Source organism: Azolla caroliniana, unplaced genomic scaffold (genome assembly GCF_043228905.1).
Source record: "Azolla caroliniana isolate FFs.n. ecotype wild unplaced genomic scaffold, voAzoCaro1.0.p SCAF_4, whole genome shotgun sequence".
Classification (NCBI taxonomy): Eukaryota; Viridiplantae; Streptophyta; class Polypodiopsida; order Salviniales; family Salviniaceae; genus Azolla; species Azolla caroliniana.
The window spans coordinates 2072999-2089076 of NW_028230439.1; the positions used below are offsets into that span (position 1 = coordinate 2072999).

The 16078-nt window shown below is 38.3% G+C and overlaps 1 protein-coding gene across 2 annotated transcripts; it reads right to left on the minus strand.

Moving 5' to 3' along the window:
• Positions 1-20: 20 nt before the first annotated feature.
• Positions 21-5711, minus strand: LOC147864735 (uncharacterized). Of its 2 annotated transcripts, none has more exons than XM_087318881.1 (4): positions 5212-5711; positions 4176-4470; positions 2026-4073; positions 21-1896 (listed from the first exon to the last, which is right to left on the minus strand). In XM_087318881.1, the coding sequence occupies exons 2-4, from the start codon at positions 4203-4205 to the stop codon at positions 792-794; spliced, it is 3183 nt and encodes a 1060-aa protein (XP_087175007.1). In that variant the 5' UTR covers positions 4206-4470; positions 5212-5711; the 3' UTR covers positions 21-791. The 2 variants fall into 2 exon arrangements, with proteins under 2 accessions (XP_087175007.1, XP_087175006.1); XM_087318880.1 differs by having other exon boundaries at positions 2026-4076.
• Between the last annotated feature and the right edge of the window lie 10367 nt (positions 5712-16078).

The following is a 16078-nucleotide window of genomic DNA, read 5'->3' on the forward strand; positions in this document are numbered from 1 at the left end:
CAGAAACAATTGAGTGTTACTAAAACAAAGGATGAAACGTTTAGAAACAAGATGTAGCATGCAATCCAAGAATAGAGAAAGAGAGAAACTTGTTCATCTTCAAAAATATCTGCATCACCCTCTTCATCATCATCATTCTCTTCTTCCCCACCTTTAACATCATCGTTATTAACATACAAGAGTCTGAATCTTGGCAAACTTTTGTTGTAAATCGTTTCAGAATATAACATGGGTTGCTCTTTTGGCTAGCCTTGAATCAATTAAGTAAGATACTATATTGAGTACCTGAGGATTTAAGTGAGCTTTGGGTTATTTTATGTGTTCACTCTCTTCAGATGGTTTCATCTACCCTGAATGAAAGAAACCCAATAAGCATGCAAAATCAATTGAATGGCCAAGTTTAATGAATGCCAATCACCATCTACAATGCAAATCTATGAAAGGTTCCTAATCTAATCATATAATCAATTTACAACACTGAAAAGTGTGTTAGTCCAGTGTGGGGCCACAAAAGTGACATTCCATTAACGTGCTTGGATCCATCAAAAAACTGAAGCTTTGTTTCCCCATTTGACATCACCCGCTCTTAATGCAACCAAAAGCATTAAGACCACCTACAAAGCAAAGCAAAGGACAAATCACATCCATTTCATACTTAGCTCTCAGTGGAGTAGAAGACTGAAATGTCAACTGGCAAAAGTGGAGTTTGCATGTATGTAGCGAACATCTTCTTTCAAATCCACAAATATATAGATTTCTTTGTCTTGTGAAACGGGCCATAGAATGCATCCTTATGAAGATGGTCTACGCCTACGAGGTGCCATGTCATCATCACCTTCTAGACTGCTTGCATGTTTTTGCACACTTGTAGACCTATCCCTACTAGATAGTCTATGTGAATCTCTTCTTCTTATGCCTTCAGTGTCTCTGTCTCTTTGGTATGCATATCCTCGTATAGCATCTCTATAATTGACACCATCTCTTGAACTTCTTTCATAATCACCATCTTTTGAATCCATATACCCTCCGTTCTCAATTCTCTTTACCTTTCGAACCACCTCTGAGCTATCATCTCTGGATTTTACAGAATATAAAGAAGAGTTCAATTCTTCTCTTGAAGGTTTATACCCCTCTCTTGAGGGGTTAAACCCCTCTTTTGAATGGTTAAAACCCTCTCTTGTAGTGGGTGAAGTCCGAGTTCCAGCCAATACTTGCCAATCTCTTTCGTCCATCAATGAGGAACCATGAACAACATGAGGAGATGTTCTTCCCGAATGTCCATACGAACGCCCCTTAAACTCCCTCTCACGGAAGCCAGACTCTCCTTCTCTCCTTTCATTAGACCACTTTGGAGGAGGTGGCGACCATTGATTTCTCACTGGGAAACTTCTTGACTCAGGACACATACCACGATTTACACTTTGATTATCTGACGAATGTAACTTATGCGGAGACTCACTTCTATTGAATTCAAATCCTCTACTGCCAAAAGAAGATCTTCCATATCTATCCATGTGGCCTCTTCCCCTTGGTTCCATCCCACTATTACTCATCCCCCTATCTAGCCTGCTGGAGAAATTTGATCCACCTTCCACATCAGCAATATGATGATGCCCTCCAGCTCCACGACTACTTCCATACGTAGGTCTTGTACTGCCTCGACTTCCACCTCTTGCAACTACACTATCATGAGTTATAAAGCCACTCTCTACTCTTGATGTTGTATGTGTTGGCCTGTGAGAGCTAAATCCAGACCTTCCTTGACCCCATTGACCTGTAGAGTTACCTTGAGGATCACCACATTCATTGGGCCCCTTCAACCGCGATGAATGCCCTGCAGCATCTCTTCCTGATATTCTAACACCCCAGTTATGATCCTCAGCATTGTCATTCATTCTATAAAAGAAATTACGATAAACTATTATGGAAAATCGTGCCAGGAGAGAAGTTACAAATGCACTCAGAAAAGTAACACATTCCCAAGGAAAACCATAACATATTTTCCTAGAATAAAGGAGTGCTTACCGTCTTGTGTTGTTAAAGCTTTCTCTTCTATCCTCAACATGCCTCTCTCGATAATGATTCTCACTTCTTGCATTAGTCGAACCATCTCGTGACAAGTCACGTCCCGATGTGAAACGATGCCCAGAAATTCCTTGAGGTCTTGAAGTGGAGGTCCTCCCACCACGACCACGACGAGCTATTAAGGTTTCTCTTGCAGCTTTCAAAGCCTCTTCGGCATTATCGAAACCTATTGGTAACTGATCCCAACCTGTAGATCTAACTCTACCTGTTGTGCAACTTCTTTGTAATTCAAGGTTCTCATCTTGCTTTCTCTCTCCTTGACTACTATCAGAGATGGTTTTGCTTCCCCGTGAAACAAGACTACCGGTTTCCTGGTATCTGTCGTCTTGAATCAACTCTTTATTATCAAGCTCTATTTCATTTTTATCATCGTCAACATCAGATTCAGATTCAGAAACGCCACTATAATCCATTTGTTCCTCTGCTTCAAGCACCTCTGGTAGCTCGTTTGTACTACCATCTCTGGTTCTTGACAAGCCTCCATGCCTCCTCCATGTATGTTTCTCATGGGTTTCCACTTGAAAAGCATTGGTTTCGAGAGGAGAATCAATTTCAGGTTCACAAAATGCTTCATGGTGCACCTCTTTCAATGGGATTGAACCTGCTATATCATCTCCGAGCAAACCATTATTAGCATCTACACTTGTGCATTCAACAATACCATGTTCATTATTGTTAACCAAAATAGTGGTTATTGCCACTAGACCTCCCAATCCATCCTTCACACAGTTGTTATCGTTCAACTTTGGCTCAATGTCTAGGCTAGCGATTTTCCCTGGATACCCATTGAGCTTATCTTTTCGAATGGGACTAATATTGGCTGATTTCTTTTCTTTGGTGGAGTTGGTTATTTTATCCCATGAATCCATTTCTCTATTCAAATCCCAGCAAGATCTGTCATCATGTAGACCATTAAAGTTAGGCTTCATTCGTGAAATATCCCTCTTTGGTCCCTGTGATGTGACTTCTGGTAATTCATCAATGCCATCGAGGTCTTCCATATTAGTTTCCCTTGAGATGACCAATTCTCCATCTTCAACCTCCTGGCTAATATCATCGCATCGGTTTTCATCAGCAGGAACAAAAGAGTTTTCCAAACAATGTAGCATGCTTTTCTCTATATTAGTCGGAGGTTCATCATGGATTTCAGGATGGATTGCCAGGTACAATAATGATTGTTGTATTGTAGTAGATGAAACTATTTTTGAAAATGGAATTGCGGGTTTTGAAAAAACTTCTATGCCTGGAGATAATACATTTGGTGAGGAAATCTTTGTTGATGGAGATTGAGGTTTCGGAGAGGATGCTGTGAGTACTTCACCATCAGGAAATGAGATCTCTGATGTCAAAGGGTTTGAATGTGGAAGACTTTCAGATTTTCTTTCGGAATTTGTCACGCATAGTAAAGGTTTTGGAGACCCTTCCAAAGACAAAGAAATCTCTTTTGAATTCTTTATTGATGGAAATTGAGGCTTAGGAGAGGATCCTATAAGTGCTTCACCTTCAGGAAATGGCCACTTTTCTAATGCTGGGGAAATTGTGTCTGGACTCAAAATACTTTGAAGTTGTGTCTCAGGTTCTAGAGAGTGTAATATTGTTTTTTGAGACTCCTCCAAAGACAAATAATTCTCATTAGAATCTTCCTCTGATGTTAAAGGTGTGGACCTCAGAGACTGTATACTTGTGTCTTTTGAAGAAGCCACAGATGGTGATAGACATACAAGTTTTGAGCAATGTGACGTTGGTGACAAGTTTGTATCAATTGAATCGAGTGTTGATTTAGTAGAAGAGGGTAAAAGATCCACTCTAATTTTGGAAGACGGTGTATCAAGTACATATTTTGACGGCGGCGAGTTTTCTAACACTGGTGAGGGTTGTTTTGGTGGAGGTGATGGGGATCTTGAGACTTCAATAATTTGTATTCTGCGTTTCTTTATAGGTACAAGTGCTGGAACATCATTGAATCGCCACCCAAACCGTGTAGATTCCTGCTGAAATATTGAATCGGTGTATGTTGATAAAAATGAATATCCAAGGGAAAAGCCATTCATTCATTCATACTATAGAAATTTCAAAACCCTTAAAGCTACCTTGTCCGACACGATATTCTTGGATTCCATAAGCAATGCCGACTTATCACTTTTTATCTTAGTAACCTGTGGAGAAGGCTGCTATAATGATGGTATTCTCCATATTTGTCCAGAAATTGCTCATCCATGGCCTTTTCCTATTTAGCTCGGACTCCTAAACAAATGTAACCCCTGTGTGCAAAGATTGCTTCTCATTGTTACTCTACATGACTGCTTGAATGGAAGCCCAGGTCATACAAGGAGAGCTTGACCCTTACAACACAAACTTTTGTAGGTCTGGATGTCACTACACAACCTGAGGGGAAAAAATATTGGTTATGGTTCTATGGGCGAAATAATTAATGAAACAATAAATTGTGTGTATACGTATGGTTGAAATTAGTAGCCATGGCTTTATAAACATATTTTACTCAACCCAAGGGTTGAAAACAACCAAATTCATTGCCCTTCTTTACACAATGCTAATAGAAACAGGATCAATATAACATTCCGTATTTAGACAGTGCTATTTAAAAGTGAATCAAGAAGATGCTATACTATGCACGGATAAAAAGGGAATTTCGCACAACATTATACATTTGGGAAATACTAATAAAAATTAAATTTAAATCAACACTATACATTTAGGCAATGCTAATAGAAAGTGAATTGACACACTTGTGCACTTTGGCAATGCTAAGCAAGCAGTATAGGGAATGGTAACAAGTCCTGAATTAGCAACAGAATGTGATGTTCCTAAGCTGGAACTGAACTAGCACAACACTATACATTTAGATAGTGCTCGTTACATAACAAAACACAGATTAACACTATACATTCTAAGCAGTTCTAAGAAAGTGAGTTTTCCACAGCTCTATGCATTTGGTCAATGCTACTAAAAAGTGAAGTTAACACTACACCATAAGTGACTCAATACAGGACACTATACATGTAGCCAGTGCTAATAACAAGTGAATTACGACTCAAATCATACACTGAGTGTGTTAAAGGAAGAAAATTGCAACAACTTTACATGAAAAGTAGAAATGCAACATACCAGCGCACATATAGTTCTTCATCAGTGTCTTCAAAAACCAAAATGGTAATCTGATTCCATGGAATTGATCATCCTGTGGCCTCATTCTGTTGATACGTAAGCAAAAGCAGCTTCGTAGATAAAGAGGGATTATGGGGTTTCATGTTATGCATGTTTCAAATCACGTGTACGCATCCAAGAAAGCCTAGATCTAGTATTCTGAAACCACTGCTAGTAATAATAGACAGGCGGAAATACTTTCAAACCCTAGAAAAGAAAAACCCTGAGGTTCAGAGGAGCTCTGAGTTCCTTCAAACGATAGCTGTGTTTGAGCAACTTTACCTGTTTGTTTGTTTGTTTGTTTGTTTGTTTTTTAATTTTCTCTCGGCCTTTCTCTATCTTTCTGGCTTTCTTTTGCTCTGCTCTGCCTGGAAGCAGGAAGAGGTGGGGATTAGAAGCTTTTCTGTGAAGAAGCAGAGTGAAAAAAACTAAATAAAAGAAATAGGCATGAGAGAGACAGAGAGAGGGACAGAGGAAGAGAACAGAGAGAAAGGTCAAAAATAATAATAAGAATTGGATGAAGGGGAGATTTGAGGGAGGATGAAAAGCCCCAAATTCCAATTCTCTCTCTCTTTACCTCTCTCTCTCTCTCTCTCTCTCGCTCTCTCTCTCTCTTTCTGTATGTCATGTCATGTCATGCCCCCCCTCATGACTTGTCTCTCTCTCTCCCTCTCTCTTTCTCTGGTTAGTGACTTCTTTAACACTCATGAGTCATCATCATCATGGGGGGGGGGTCTACATCTTGGGTTCGAGTCTACCGCGCACACACACCTAAACCTCCCGAGTCCTCCAATTACAGTATCTATCTATCACAGATGCCTAGTGTCCGCACCACACAACTCGTCTTGCATCCGTCCATGGCTCACATCTTGCCTCCACGCCGCACTTCGTCTCTCCATCGTTCTGCCTCAACTCCCCTTTGCATAAAAACCCTCACCCCCGTCTCTACAGGTAAACTCATCATTAGTTCGTGTCCATTAGACACCTTGCATACCCAGGGTTCGTGTCTGCAGCAAACCCAGATTGTTTGTCGCACGTGGATAACTTACACGTATCCTATCCCCATAACCATCATGGTCTCTCCTTGTTTGCAAATTCTTAGTTTTGTCTACCGGCATAAACTCTCCTCATTTGCCGCTTGATATAGTTATCATGGCTTGCCTCCGCTTTGTTTTCTGTGTGAACTTCCATGTGTACAAGGTTCTGAGTTTCTCCTTTGGGTATCAACTTATGGTTTGTCTCCCCCCCCTACTAAACACATGGTTTGTGTTGTTGTATAAACATATATATTATGCCCCCTTTGTATAAACTTATGGTCTACCTCTATGTATGAGTTTCTTATGTTTGCGTGTATAAACTTTGACCATGCGTCATTATCAGTTGGATAATCTTTCTAATAGGAAAACTTTAGACCTTGTGATACACTTTAACCAACTTGTAGGGTAAAATGTTGTCATTAACCTAATAGGTTATGACTCCGTGTTTATATAATCATACGAGTAAGCCCATAACTTGGTTGGTTTGCACGTAGTGTCAACATAGCTATGCAAGTTTGCTAGGACGATTATATATTGAAAATTAGCTAGGTTTTAGATTACAAAATGTCAACGTTGGAACAAACTAATCCAAATCGTTGTTGCATAAAACACAAATCAAAATATAAGTGCATGACTTTGTGCAAACAATGATAACATATCTATGCAAGTTTTCTAGGGCAAATATATATTGAAATTTGGCATAGGTTATACAATCCAACTAATGTGTTAGGATAAATACTTAAGATATATCTAACAATGGAACATTTAGATTATAAATTGTCAATGTTGGAACAAACCAATCCAAACCATGGTTATGTAAAACACAACTCAAAATATAAGTGCATGACTTTGTGCAAACAATGACTCTTCATGAACAACAAATCAAATCAATACATGGTAACACATAACGTTTTTCTTCCAAATACACAAAAAAATAGTGATTGGACGTAAAAATAAACGAATAGGATAGTTTGGGAAATTATGAAGCCTTTTGATTTGCTATCAATGTGTTATGAACCTTAACTAAGAAAGAAGCAACCTAATAAGAAATTGGACTATTCAAACTTCAAAGTGAACAAATAAAGCATGATGTGGTATAGCTATATTTGATTGGATTGAATAAATGGAGGTGGACAAATTATTTTTTTTGGAGGGGGGGGGGGGGGGGGTGGGGGAGTATCCCTTTGCCAGCTAAGTTTGAATTTATGTAAACACGTTGGGAACAATGATCTTAATTGGATGCAAATATTCTTCAAATCTTCATTTTGTAATGGTAGCAACAATCATGTCATGCTAAGCATTGCAACTACCATACTGTGTTTCAACGTGTGTTTCTAATCCTACCTATCAACTCAACATTAACTTTGAGATTAAGATCCTAGTGACAACTACTTTCTTTTTTTTTCCAAAGTAAAGCTACTTTCCCATTAGTTAGGAAGGATTATTACATAGAGTCTATAAGGAGACTTATACACACATCGGGGAGACTTCCTCCGATCAAGCCAAAGAAGATGAGCCACTTACATTGCCTTGCGGCCTAACTTAATGTAAGAAGCTACCTGTATCCAAGGCGATTCCCTTCAATGTTGCCTAGTACGAGTCGGCTCTTGGGGCCTACACCGAAGAGAGGGTGGCAGGTGAGTAGGAAACAACCAACGTGGGGGCTGGTAGTTCCACCTCGGGCCACTCCCGCCTTGCATCACCATAGGTGTGTTCCGCCATTTCTGCCAAAAGCGCAAACGGGCAGTGGTCACGTCGTTGGAGTGGCTGCAAACCTCTTCCGGTTGCCCTCGTAGGCAGCTGATAAGCGCGAACCATATGTCCATGATCATTTCCTCCGGGGGCCGTACCCTAGTGACAACTACTTGAATTAACCTCTTTCTCCTTTTGAGATTTAAGTTTTTTTTTTTTCCAAAAAAGGAGCTACTTTCCCATTAGTTAGGAGATATTTTTACAACAAGACTACAAGTATGTATATAAGTCGAGGAATCACCCCCTGACCAAGTTCAAGAATATGAGACTACATACATATCTTCTCTTACTTTCTACTTAATGTAAGTAGGTACATATTGAGAGTTATAAACTAGTGGCAATCAAAATTTAAGTAATCTTATTTAGTACACCAAATTAATGTACGTTTGGTTGGTTTCATTTGTACACGTGAATTATCTTTATAAATCAACTTGCGAGATCTTCATATGTTGACTTCTTGTGCACTTCTCACACTAGAGTGATTGTTTGAAGTTTAGCTTTCCAAGCACACATGGTTGGGCATAATTTTACCAACAAGACATGGTTCTACTTTCTTAAGTGGATGTGCATGATTTCCCTCACAAATGATACTATGAACATGATCACATCAACAAACATGGTCTTACAAGATGGAGACCATCTTTCTTCTTTAATAAGTAGGCATGCCACAATTTTCCTCTTGAATGATGATTTCGTCATCACGGTCCACCCATTTTATCAATGTGATCCATTGAAGAGGGGGCTGCTTATATTTCATTATCAACGTCTTGTTATGAGGTACAAAGCTTGTCCAAGCTAGTACAAGCATAAATATAAAAGGTGATCATGCAAAATTGTATATTACCAACATGATGTTGTCACAAAAAGTGGTTAGGATGTTGTCTACATATAATGATTTGTAGTATTTAAAGGGATTTCGTAGTCCAATGTTGGCTTACATGGATGTCATTTCTTAATTTTCAATAGCATAAGGACAAGGACAATTTTGTCACAAGGAGAAGTTGCACATGAAATGGCCATGTTCATGTGTGTATGATCCTAGGTAGTTAGAGATTCACAAAAAATAATGTCACGGAGCACAAACATAAAATGAGACCTTTAATTTCATGAGCTTCCCTTACAACCATAAGATATTTTAACAGTACAATCTAGTAAAAACAAATAATGTCAACGTTAATAATTGGGTATCACTCAACAACTACCATTGATAGCAATATTTTCAATGTAAACATGTAGCATTGTTCTATATATTTACGATGCTTGTTAAAGCATTGAGGCATTTGCAAATGCATGATTGCATATTATGTATGATGCAATCATTAATGGACACTTCTTGTTTTATTTTCCAAAAAGCTAAATAACAATATACATAGCATGATGGCAGGGCTATGCCATTAGGTGCATCTCATGACATATAACACTTAGCGATGTTGTCTTTAGATCTCATAGAGGATTGTGTCATTACATGTGTGTTGCCTTATTATAGGTATATCCATGTAATTATTCCATTTTCTAAGTGGAAAAATCAGAATATCCTCATAATGATTCACTTTTTTCGAGTGAAAATTAGAATTATCAAGTAATGAATTCACGCACATAGTGATGGGTGGATGTTTACCTTTGTCTACCATGTGAAAAGCTTCTAAATTATTAGTATTCCCTCATATCTATCTAATGATCCATGTACTTTTGGTCTTTACGATTGGGCACCCCTTGCATGGTAGACATTGTCTCCATACACAAGGATGTTATTCACAAGTTTCTTATTTAAATGTCTAATCTATTACCTATCATGCCTAGGGGTGGATGTATTATGTGTTGGTTATGGATATATAGAGTCATTTGGTGTGTCTCATAGGCCACATTGAGCTCTTTTAGAGACGTTGATACCCATCCTCTTCTTCCTTTGTCTATAAATATAATATATATTTATGTATTATCTTGAGCCACTCGTGTTTTCTCTTTCTCATATTGTGTGCATATGCATACATACATACATGTGTGTATGTACATTTATTAATTGATGTAGCGATTGATTTATTATGGTCTATCCTTCATGTTTGTAGCCCAATGGTCGTTCCTTAAGACAAGGGTTTTGATCTAACACTATTCTTTGACTAACTTGAGAGATGATTATGGGAACTTATGAGCTTTAATATTGGTTTTGCTATTTTAATATCTTTGATGTCGGAGAAAGTATGAATGAAAATGGTGTTCTTCTCATTGCATCTAATAGGTTGGAGAACGTCAAGAGCCAACACATTGTATAGTATGCATGAGATGTTTGATGATCTATTGGGCCAAAATGGAGGATTTAATCCAGTGAATTTTTTATTTAGATGGAGCTTGGTCCTTGTGAGCATTCCCCCCCTTTGTTATTGTGGTGACATGTAGGAAACTACCAAGCATGCTCTTTGTTATCTCTTTATTCCAAATAATTAATGTAGGTTGCCTCTTCTCTTAGGGATTAGCGGTATGGAGGGTTCTCCATTCTAGTTTCCTGTTGTATGAAGCAGATGATGCTTCGGAGGCTATGACAGTCATCAACAGACATCTAATTATTGTCTGCCTTTTTGAGCAACCTCGTAAGCAAATGCATGCAACCCATGTATGGAAAACAATACATACGATTACATTATGGATATTCTGGAAGTATCGTTGTAAAAGACGATACGAGTCCATAATTCCTCTTCTCTCAGATACATTGTCGGAATTATGGGGGAGCTTATTGGTGGTTGTGTAGGGGCAATATAACAATATGTTAGGCTCTTTGAAGGTTGTTTTGAAGAAAAGGAAAAAATTACTGCAATTATGGAGGAAGTTGCCTCTATTCACAGTCTTCTCTAAAGGACCGTTATGGAGATATCAACACCCCTAGTCCTTGCCCTGACCGTTTCTTTTGTATAAAATACTCTCTGATTTTACATTTTTGTAGCCCTCTGGCACTTTTCTGATTAAAAAAACATAACTTGCTAAAAATACTTCTCTAGGCTACTCCCTTCTGTTTACATCCATGTCATAGTTCAAATAATGGATTTATGACATAACATTGCACTATATTTAGTTATTAGCCAATGTATAACTTGGCACGGAAATAATAATCACAACATGGGAGGAAAGTAGCTTGTTTTTGGAAAAATAAATAAATCACGACATGGACTTTTAATGTTTTGGACTAGGTGGCTAACATGTACATAGAGGTTCACTCAAATTTGCACTTTGTTTGATTGCTTCCAACAAGCATATTGATTAAAAATTGCACATATCTTTGATACCTAGTTTCACAATTGTTTAATATGTTTTGATTTCTTATTTTATTTTATTTTATTTTCCCAAAAAAAAAACTCCTTCCATTAGTTATAAAATTTTACAAATGAGACGATTATGTACAAATCCCTGAAGGGACGCGATAGTTCCATCTTATGTGGATGCCCACTGACTCAAGAAAGGGAGAGGACGACCATTGTTGGATGAAGGCTATTCGTTGTCTTTCAACTCCCTCGGAACCGCCCTTAAGGCCATCATATTGGCTCTTAAGAGTGGCTACAATTTCACTCCATATCTCTTGCAGTAACCTTGTTGGATGTGCGGTTTGGTTGGAGAAGACTCGCCTACATCATTGTTTCCATAGAATCCAAAGGGTTATTGGGTTGACCAATTCCAACACCTCTTGAGATTTGTCATTGAGAGGAATGGAGTGGACATTGCCGCTGGAGGAGAAAAGGACCTCTTGTGCTTTTATAACCAAAGTCATCCCCTCCTCCTTATGCTCGTATCGGCCAATTGCAGCCTGCCATGATAGCCAACATATATTTCCCCACTTGATTGAACCTTGCACCTGGCATAATTGCAACAAGCGGCCAACCCCCCGCCATATTCGACGGGACGTTGGGCAGTCCCACAGAGCGTGTCGTATGGATTCTACTGCATGTGGGCACTCTACAAAATTAGGAGAGCTAAGGTTCCCACGTTGTTATGTATTAATAGCCATTGGAAAGTGGTAATTCGCCTCGCGTGTTGTTGTTTCCAAATTTTCTGCCAAAACTTGATGATTATTGTGGAGGGAACTTGAAATGTGTGCCAGACCTTCGCAATAGCCGGTTCTCAGACGGCTTGACCAACTAGAATGTGGCGACCCAATCTAGTTGTGAATTGGAAGAAAGGGATGAGTTTATTTCCTAGCCCCGCGTAGGGATCACGCCATGTCCATTGCAAAGGGTCCCAACTGACCTTACGTAGCCATGTGTTTTCATGAGTACATATATGCCAATCGGGTTGTACTTTGATCGGATCAAGATCTACAATCCATTTATGACCAGTGTACGCGAGTACTCGAATTGCGTTATTCTGTGTTGGTGTCTCAGTGTCTCGCAATTCAGAGTCTTCGAGTCTGTCTGGTGGTCCCCTACCTCTCGGGATTAGAGATCCCTCCACCTCGTGGCCTATCCATTTCTCCATTGTCGTCCTTTGAGTAGCAGATTCCCTAATCAGTAGAGCATTAATGATTTCCGATCTCATAGTCCATCCGCCCCTGATTCCATGGAGTATGTTCGCCTGATCTTGTAGTGGCATTGACATCAACCATCGCCAACATTCTATACTTTTTCCTGGACCTTCTGCAATGTATCCCCATGACAACCCCTTATGTGATCCCAGTAGTTGATTAGATTCATCCTTGAGACATGGGTTCCATAGGATACGTTGACTAAGCCAGGTAGTTTTGGATCTCGGTTGACAAGTTCTTCGACCGTTTACATGAATTACATGTAATTTTAAATAAGTTGCATGTTGACTATTGGTTGTGCTAGTTAAACAAGATTCAAATCTTCTTCTCTTTATTGATATAATTACCAACAACAACGCCAAGTTCCTTGTCCGTTATCATTAATGCACAAGTCTTGTGTCCACCAATATTAATGGAACAATGGAGTTGATGTGCATGTTATATATCCTAAACTCTAGTATGGTTTTACGTTTGTTATATTTGTTAAAACTCTTGTCTGTTGATACATCAATTCATGAACCAATGACTAACTCATGCATGAGGTGCTCTTTTACATTGGAGTATAAGAGTGATTCTATGTTAAAGAGTCAAGACACTATAATAGTTTGTCATGACACTTGACCATGAACATGACGTCCTCATTTCTTTCCCTCTACCTTCATAAATCCTTCGAGCATGCATGTGAAACTTCATTTATAACGCACATAAATCGATTCATTTTTCACATATACATTCATTTTCTCATGTGCTTAGGACTTTGCCCATTCCACATGGTGTGGCAAAGGCGATTTTAATTTGTCTTATCCAGTAGTATGCTCAAGCATCTTGTTCACCTCCATAAACATGCCATTTTTTATGCTTGTGACCTTCATATGATCACTTTCTACCATGTGCTTAGGGGCGACATTGCTCATTCAACATGGTTTTGCATAGTTGACTTTGATTCATGTCATCCAATCCCAAATTTTGATGTCTTACGTCATCGAAAAAGTAGATATAGGTTCACCGTACAACCACGATTGACCATATGCTTTATTGCTTCATTTACTATTAGCTATAATTACGAGTTCATGAATCACACCCACAACCCCCTTGAGTTGTAAGACAAGTTGTCTTGGTTATCTAATAGAGATGTACGTGGTGTAATACATACATCTACATACACTATAATTAGGAATCAACAACAATTGGGCTCAAACCTGAACCAAACCATTAAACTATTTTTTAACGGTTTGGCGGTTTGATTCAGTTTGGTTTACGCTTGAGCTTCATTAAACAATTTGAGTTTGGTTTGTGATGGCTCAAGCCAAATTGGTTAAGACTTAATCGGCTCAGCTAAACCAATTTGGTTTGAAAAAGGCCAAACTAGCTAAGCCAAAACCGAACCCTGTGCTCGCACGATGTCCAATTGACACATAGTCAATGTTTGGCAAATTATAGCTAGAGTCAACAAGATTAAAGTCAATGATCATTTTGTTATGAATGTTTATAAATGTATATGTACATTGATAAGCCTTAACCTTATGCATACGATTGCATGGCATTTATAGGCAATGCTTTCGTTGATATAGAGATGTATGTGAAGACCATATAGTTAGTTCATATGTCACATCCGAGTCCAAGGTCATTTAATAAACAAATTTCCAAATGCATTATCCTAATTAGAGTACACAATCCACAATCTAGAGTAGTACCCCAACCACAATCTACATTTATAAAACTAATTGAGTACGTCTACACATTTATTGAACAAATTAAGTATAAAGACTTATATTTTGACTTAAGTTTGAAGTCTTATCACAATTAAACTCGAAAGCCACGTCTCTTGCAAAATAAGGACAAGAGTTGAGAAACATATCATGATCTAAGTTTCTAACTCCAACATACGATGTGTAATGACCAATGTTCAAAGGCGTCTAACTAGATTAATTACGTATTTGCCGAACATCTCACCTTTAATGCTACGGTTTGGGGATACACTCAATCATAGTATGAAGCATACGTACCATTCTCATCATTCGAGTATGAAAAACACAATCAAAGTATGGTAAATACCATACGTTTGCACTCATTATTTATTATAACTTATAAGGTAAGAAAGTTAAGGTAAAAAGTGAAAAAAACACACACAATAATGTTTTAATAACATACACATTCATTTGCAAATGAACGCGAATATTACGTACTATGCACTCAATAGTCCTTATAAAAAGAGAGCAATAGAAAGAGAAAGCCTAACATTATAGAAGGGTGTAATGGTAATATCTATAAACCTTTATGCCCCCAGTGTAAAAGGGACAGGAATATAATTTGGCTAATAAGGAGGACGTATAAGCATGAAACTATAAATCTTTTTAAAAAGGGGTCTTCCTCATTTTTCGCATGCTCATTTTGTGTTCCCTTAATTATCTTATTAAGTATGAGTTAAGAGTGTAACACTGTATCCTCATAACTTGTATTTATGTTAAGTGTGGATTAATGGAAGTGAAGTCGTGTCGGTGATTTCTCACCGTATTGTTTTTCTATCGAGTGATGGAGTGTGGTAAAGTGTCACATGTTTCAAATGTATTTAACTAACCTCGTCCAAGTGATTAAATCGTAGTGTGAGTGAGCTTCGAGGTTGTGTGAGTAGTTAGTTTAATGTAAGTAGCTTGAGGGTGACTAACACTCACACGTGGGGCTTCTCAGCAACAAACAAGGTGTGTAGATGGTGGTACCCCACATGGCGATCTCGAGGTGGTTTCTCATTCTTAAGAAAGAAGAACACTTGGGTAAGAAGCAACCTTTGGCACGGATACATATCGAAGGAAGACGTTACGAGATACTCTCACACATTGGGCCACTCGCCAACAAACAAGGTTTATAGATGGTGGTACCCCACATGGTGACCTCGAGGTGGGTTCTCATACTCAAGAAAGAAGAAGAAGAAGCAACCTTCAACAAAGGAGGTGGGTTCTTAGTCTTGAGAAAGAATAACACTTGGGTGAGAAGCAACCTTCAATAAGTTCTAGGAACACATTACGAGATCAGAGCTTGAAGTTCTAGAATTATATACATATATATGAGGATGGAGAGAAGATAGATAGAGAGAGAGAGATTTGTAATTAGAGTCCCTTCGGGGACATCTGATAAAAAAGAAAGAAAGAATTGTAATTACATTTGATGGTAGCATCTAGTGAAATAAGAGATATATATGAAGCAATAGAGCGGTAAGAAATTTGGGTTTCGAACCCAAGATGTAGTGCTAGTAGTATAAATGACTTACCTTAGTGGTAAGCTAATTATAAAAAAAAAGTAGAAAGAGATTCGTAATAGAGAGGTGAGACAATTGTGATTTGAACCCGAGACCTAGGGTTAGTACTATGACAACTTACCACCATGGAAAGGTAATCATGTGAACATGATCAAAAGCAAAAAACACAAAATTAAATATATACATACTAGAAAAGCCTATCAATGGAGAGAAAGATATGGATGTACATAATAACACAGTCTTATAATCCTTCCCTTGTCCTTACGTCCATATTTCCATTAT

Coding starts and splice junctions, on each gene's coding strand:
- LOC147864735 (XM_087318880.1), bottom strand. CDS start 4,205: ATGGAATCCAAGAATATCGTGTCGGACAAG. Junction 4,077..4,175: donor AGAATATCGTGTCGGACAAG/GTAGCTTTAAGG, acceptor TCAATATTTCAG/CAGGAATCTACACGGTTTGG. Junction 1,897..2,025: donor AGCTTTAACAACACAAGACG/GTAAGCACTCCT, acceptor TTTCTTTTATAG/AATGAATGACAATGCTGAGG.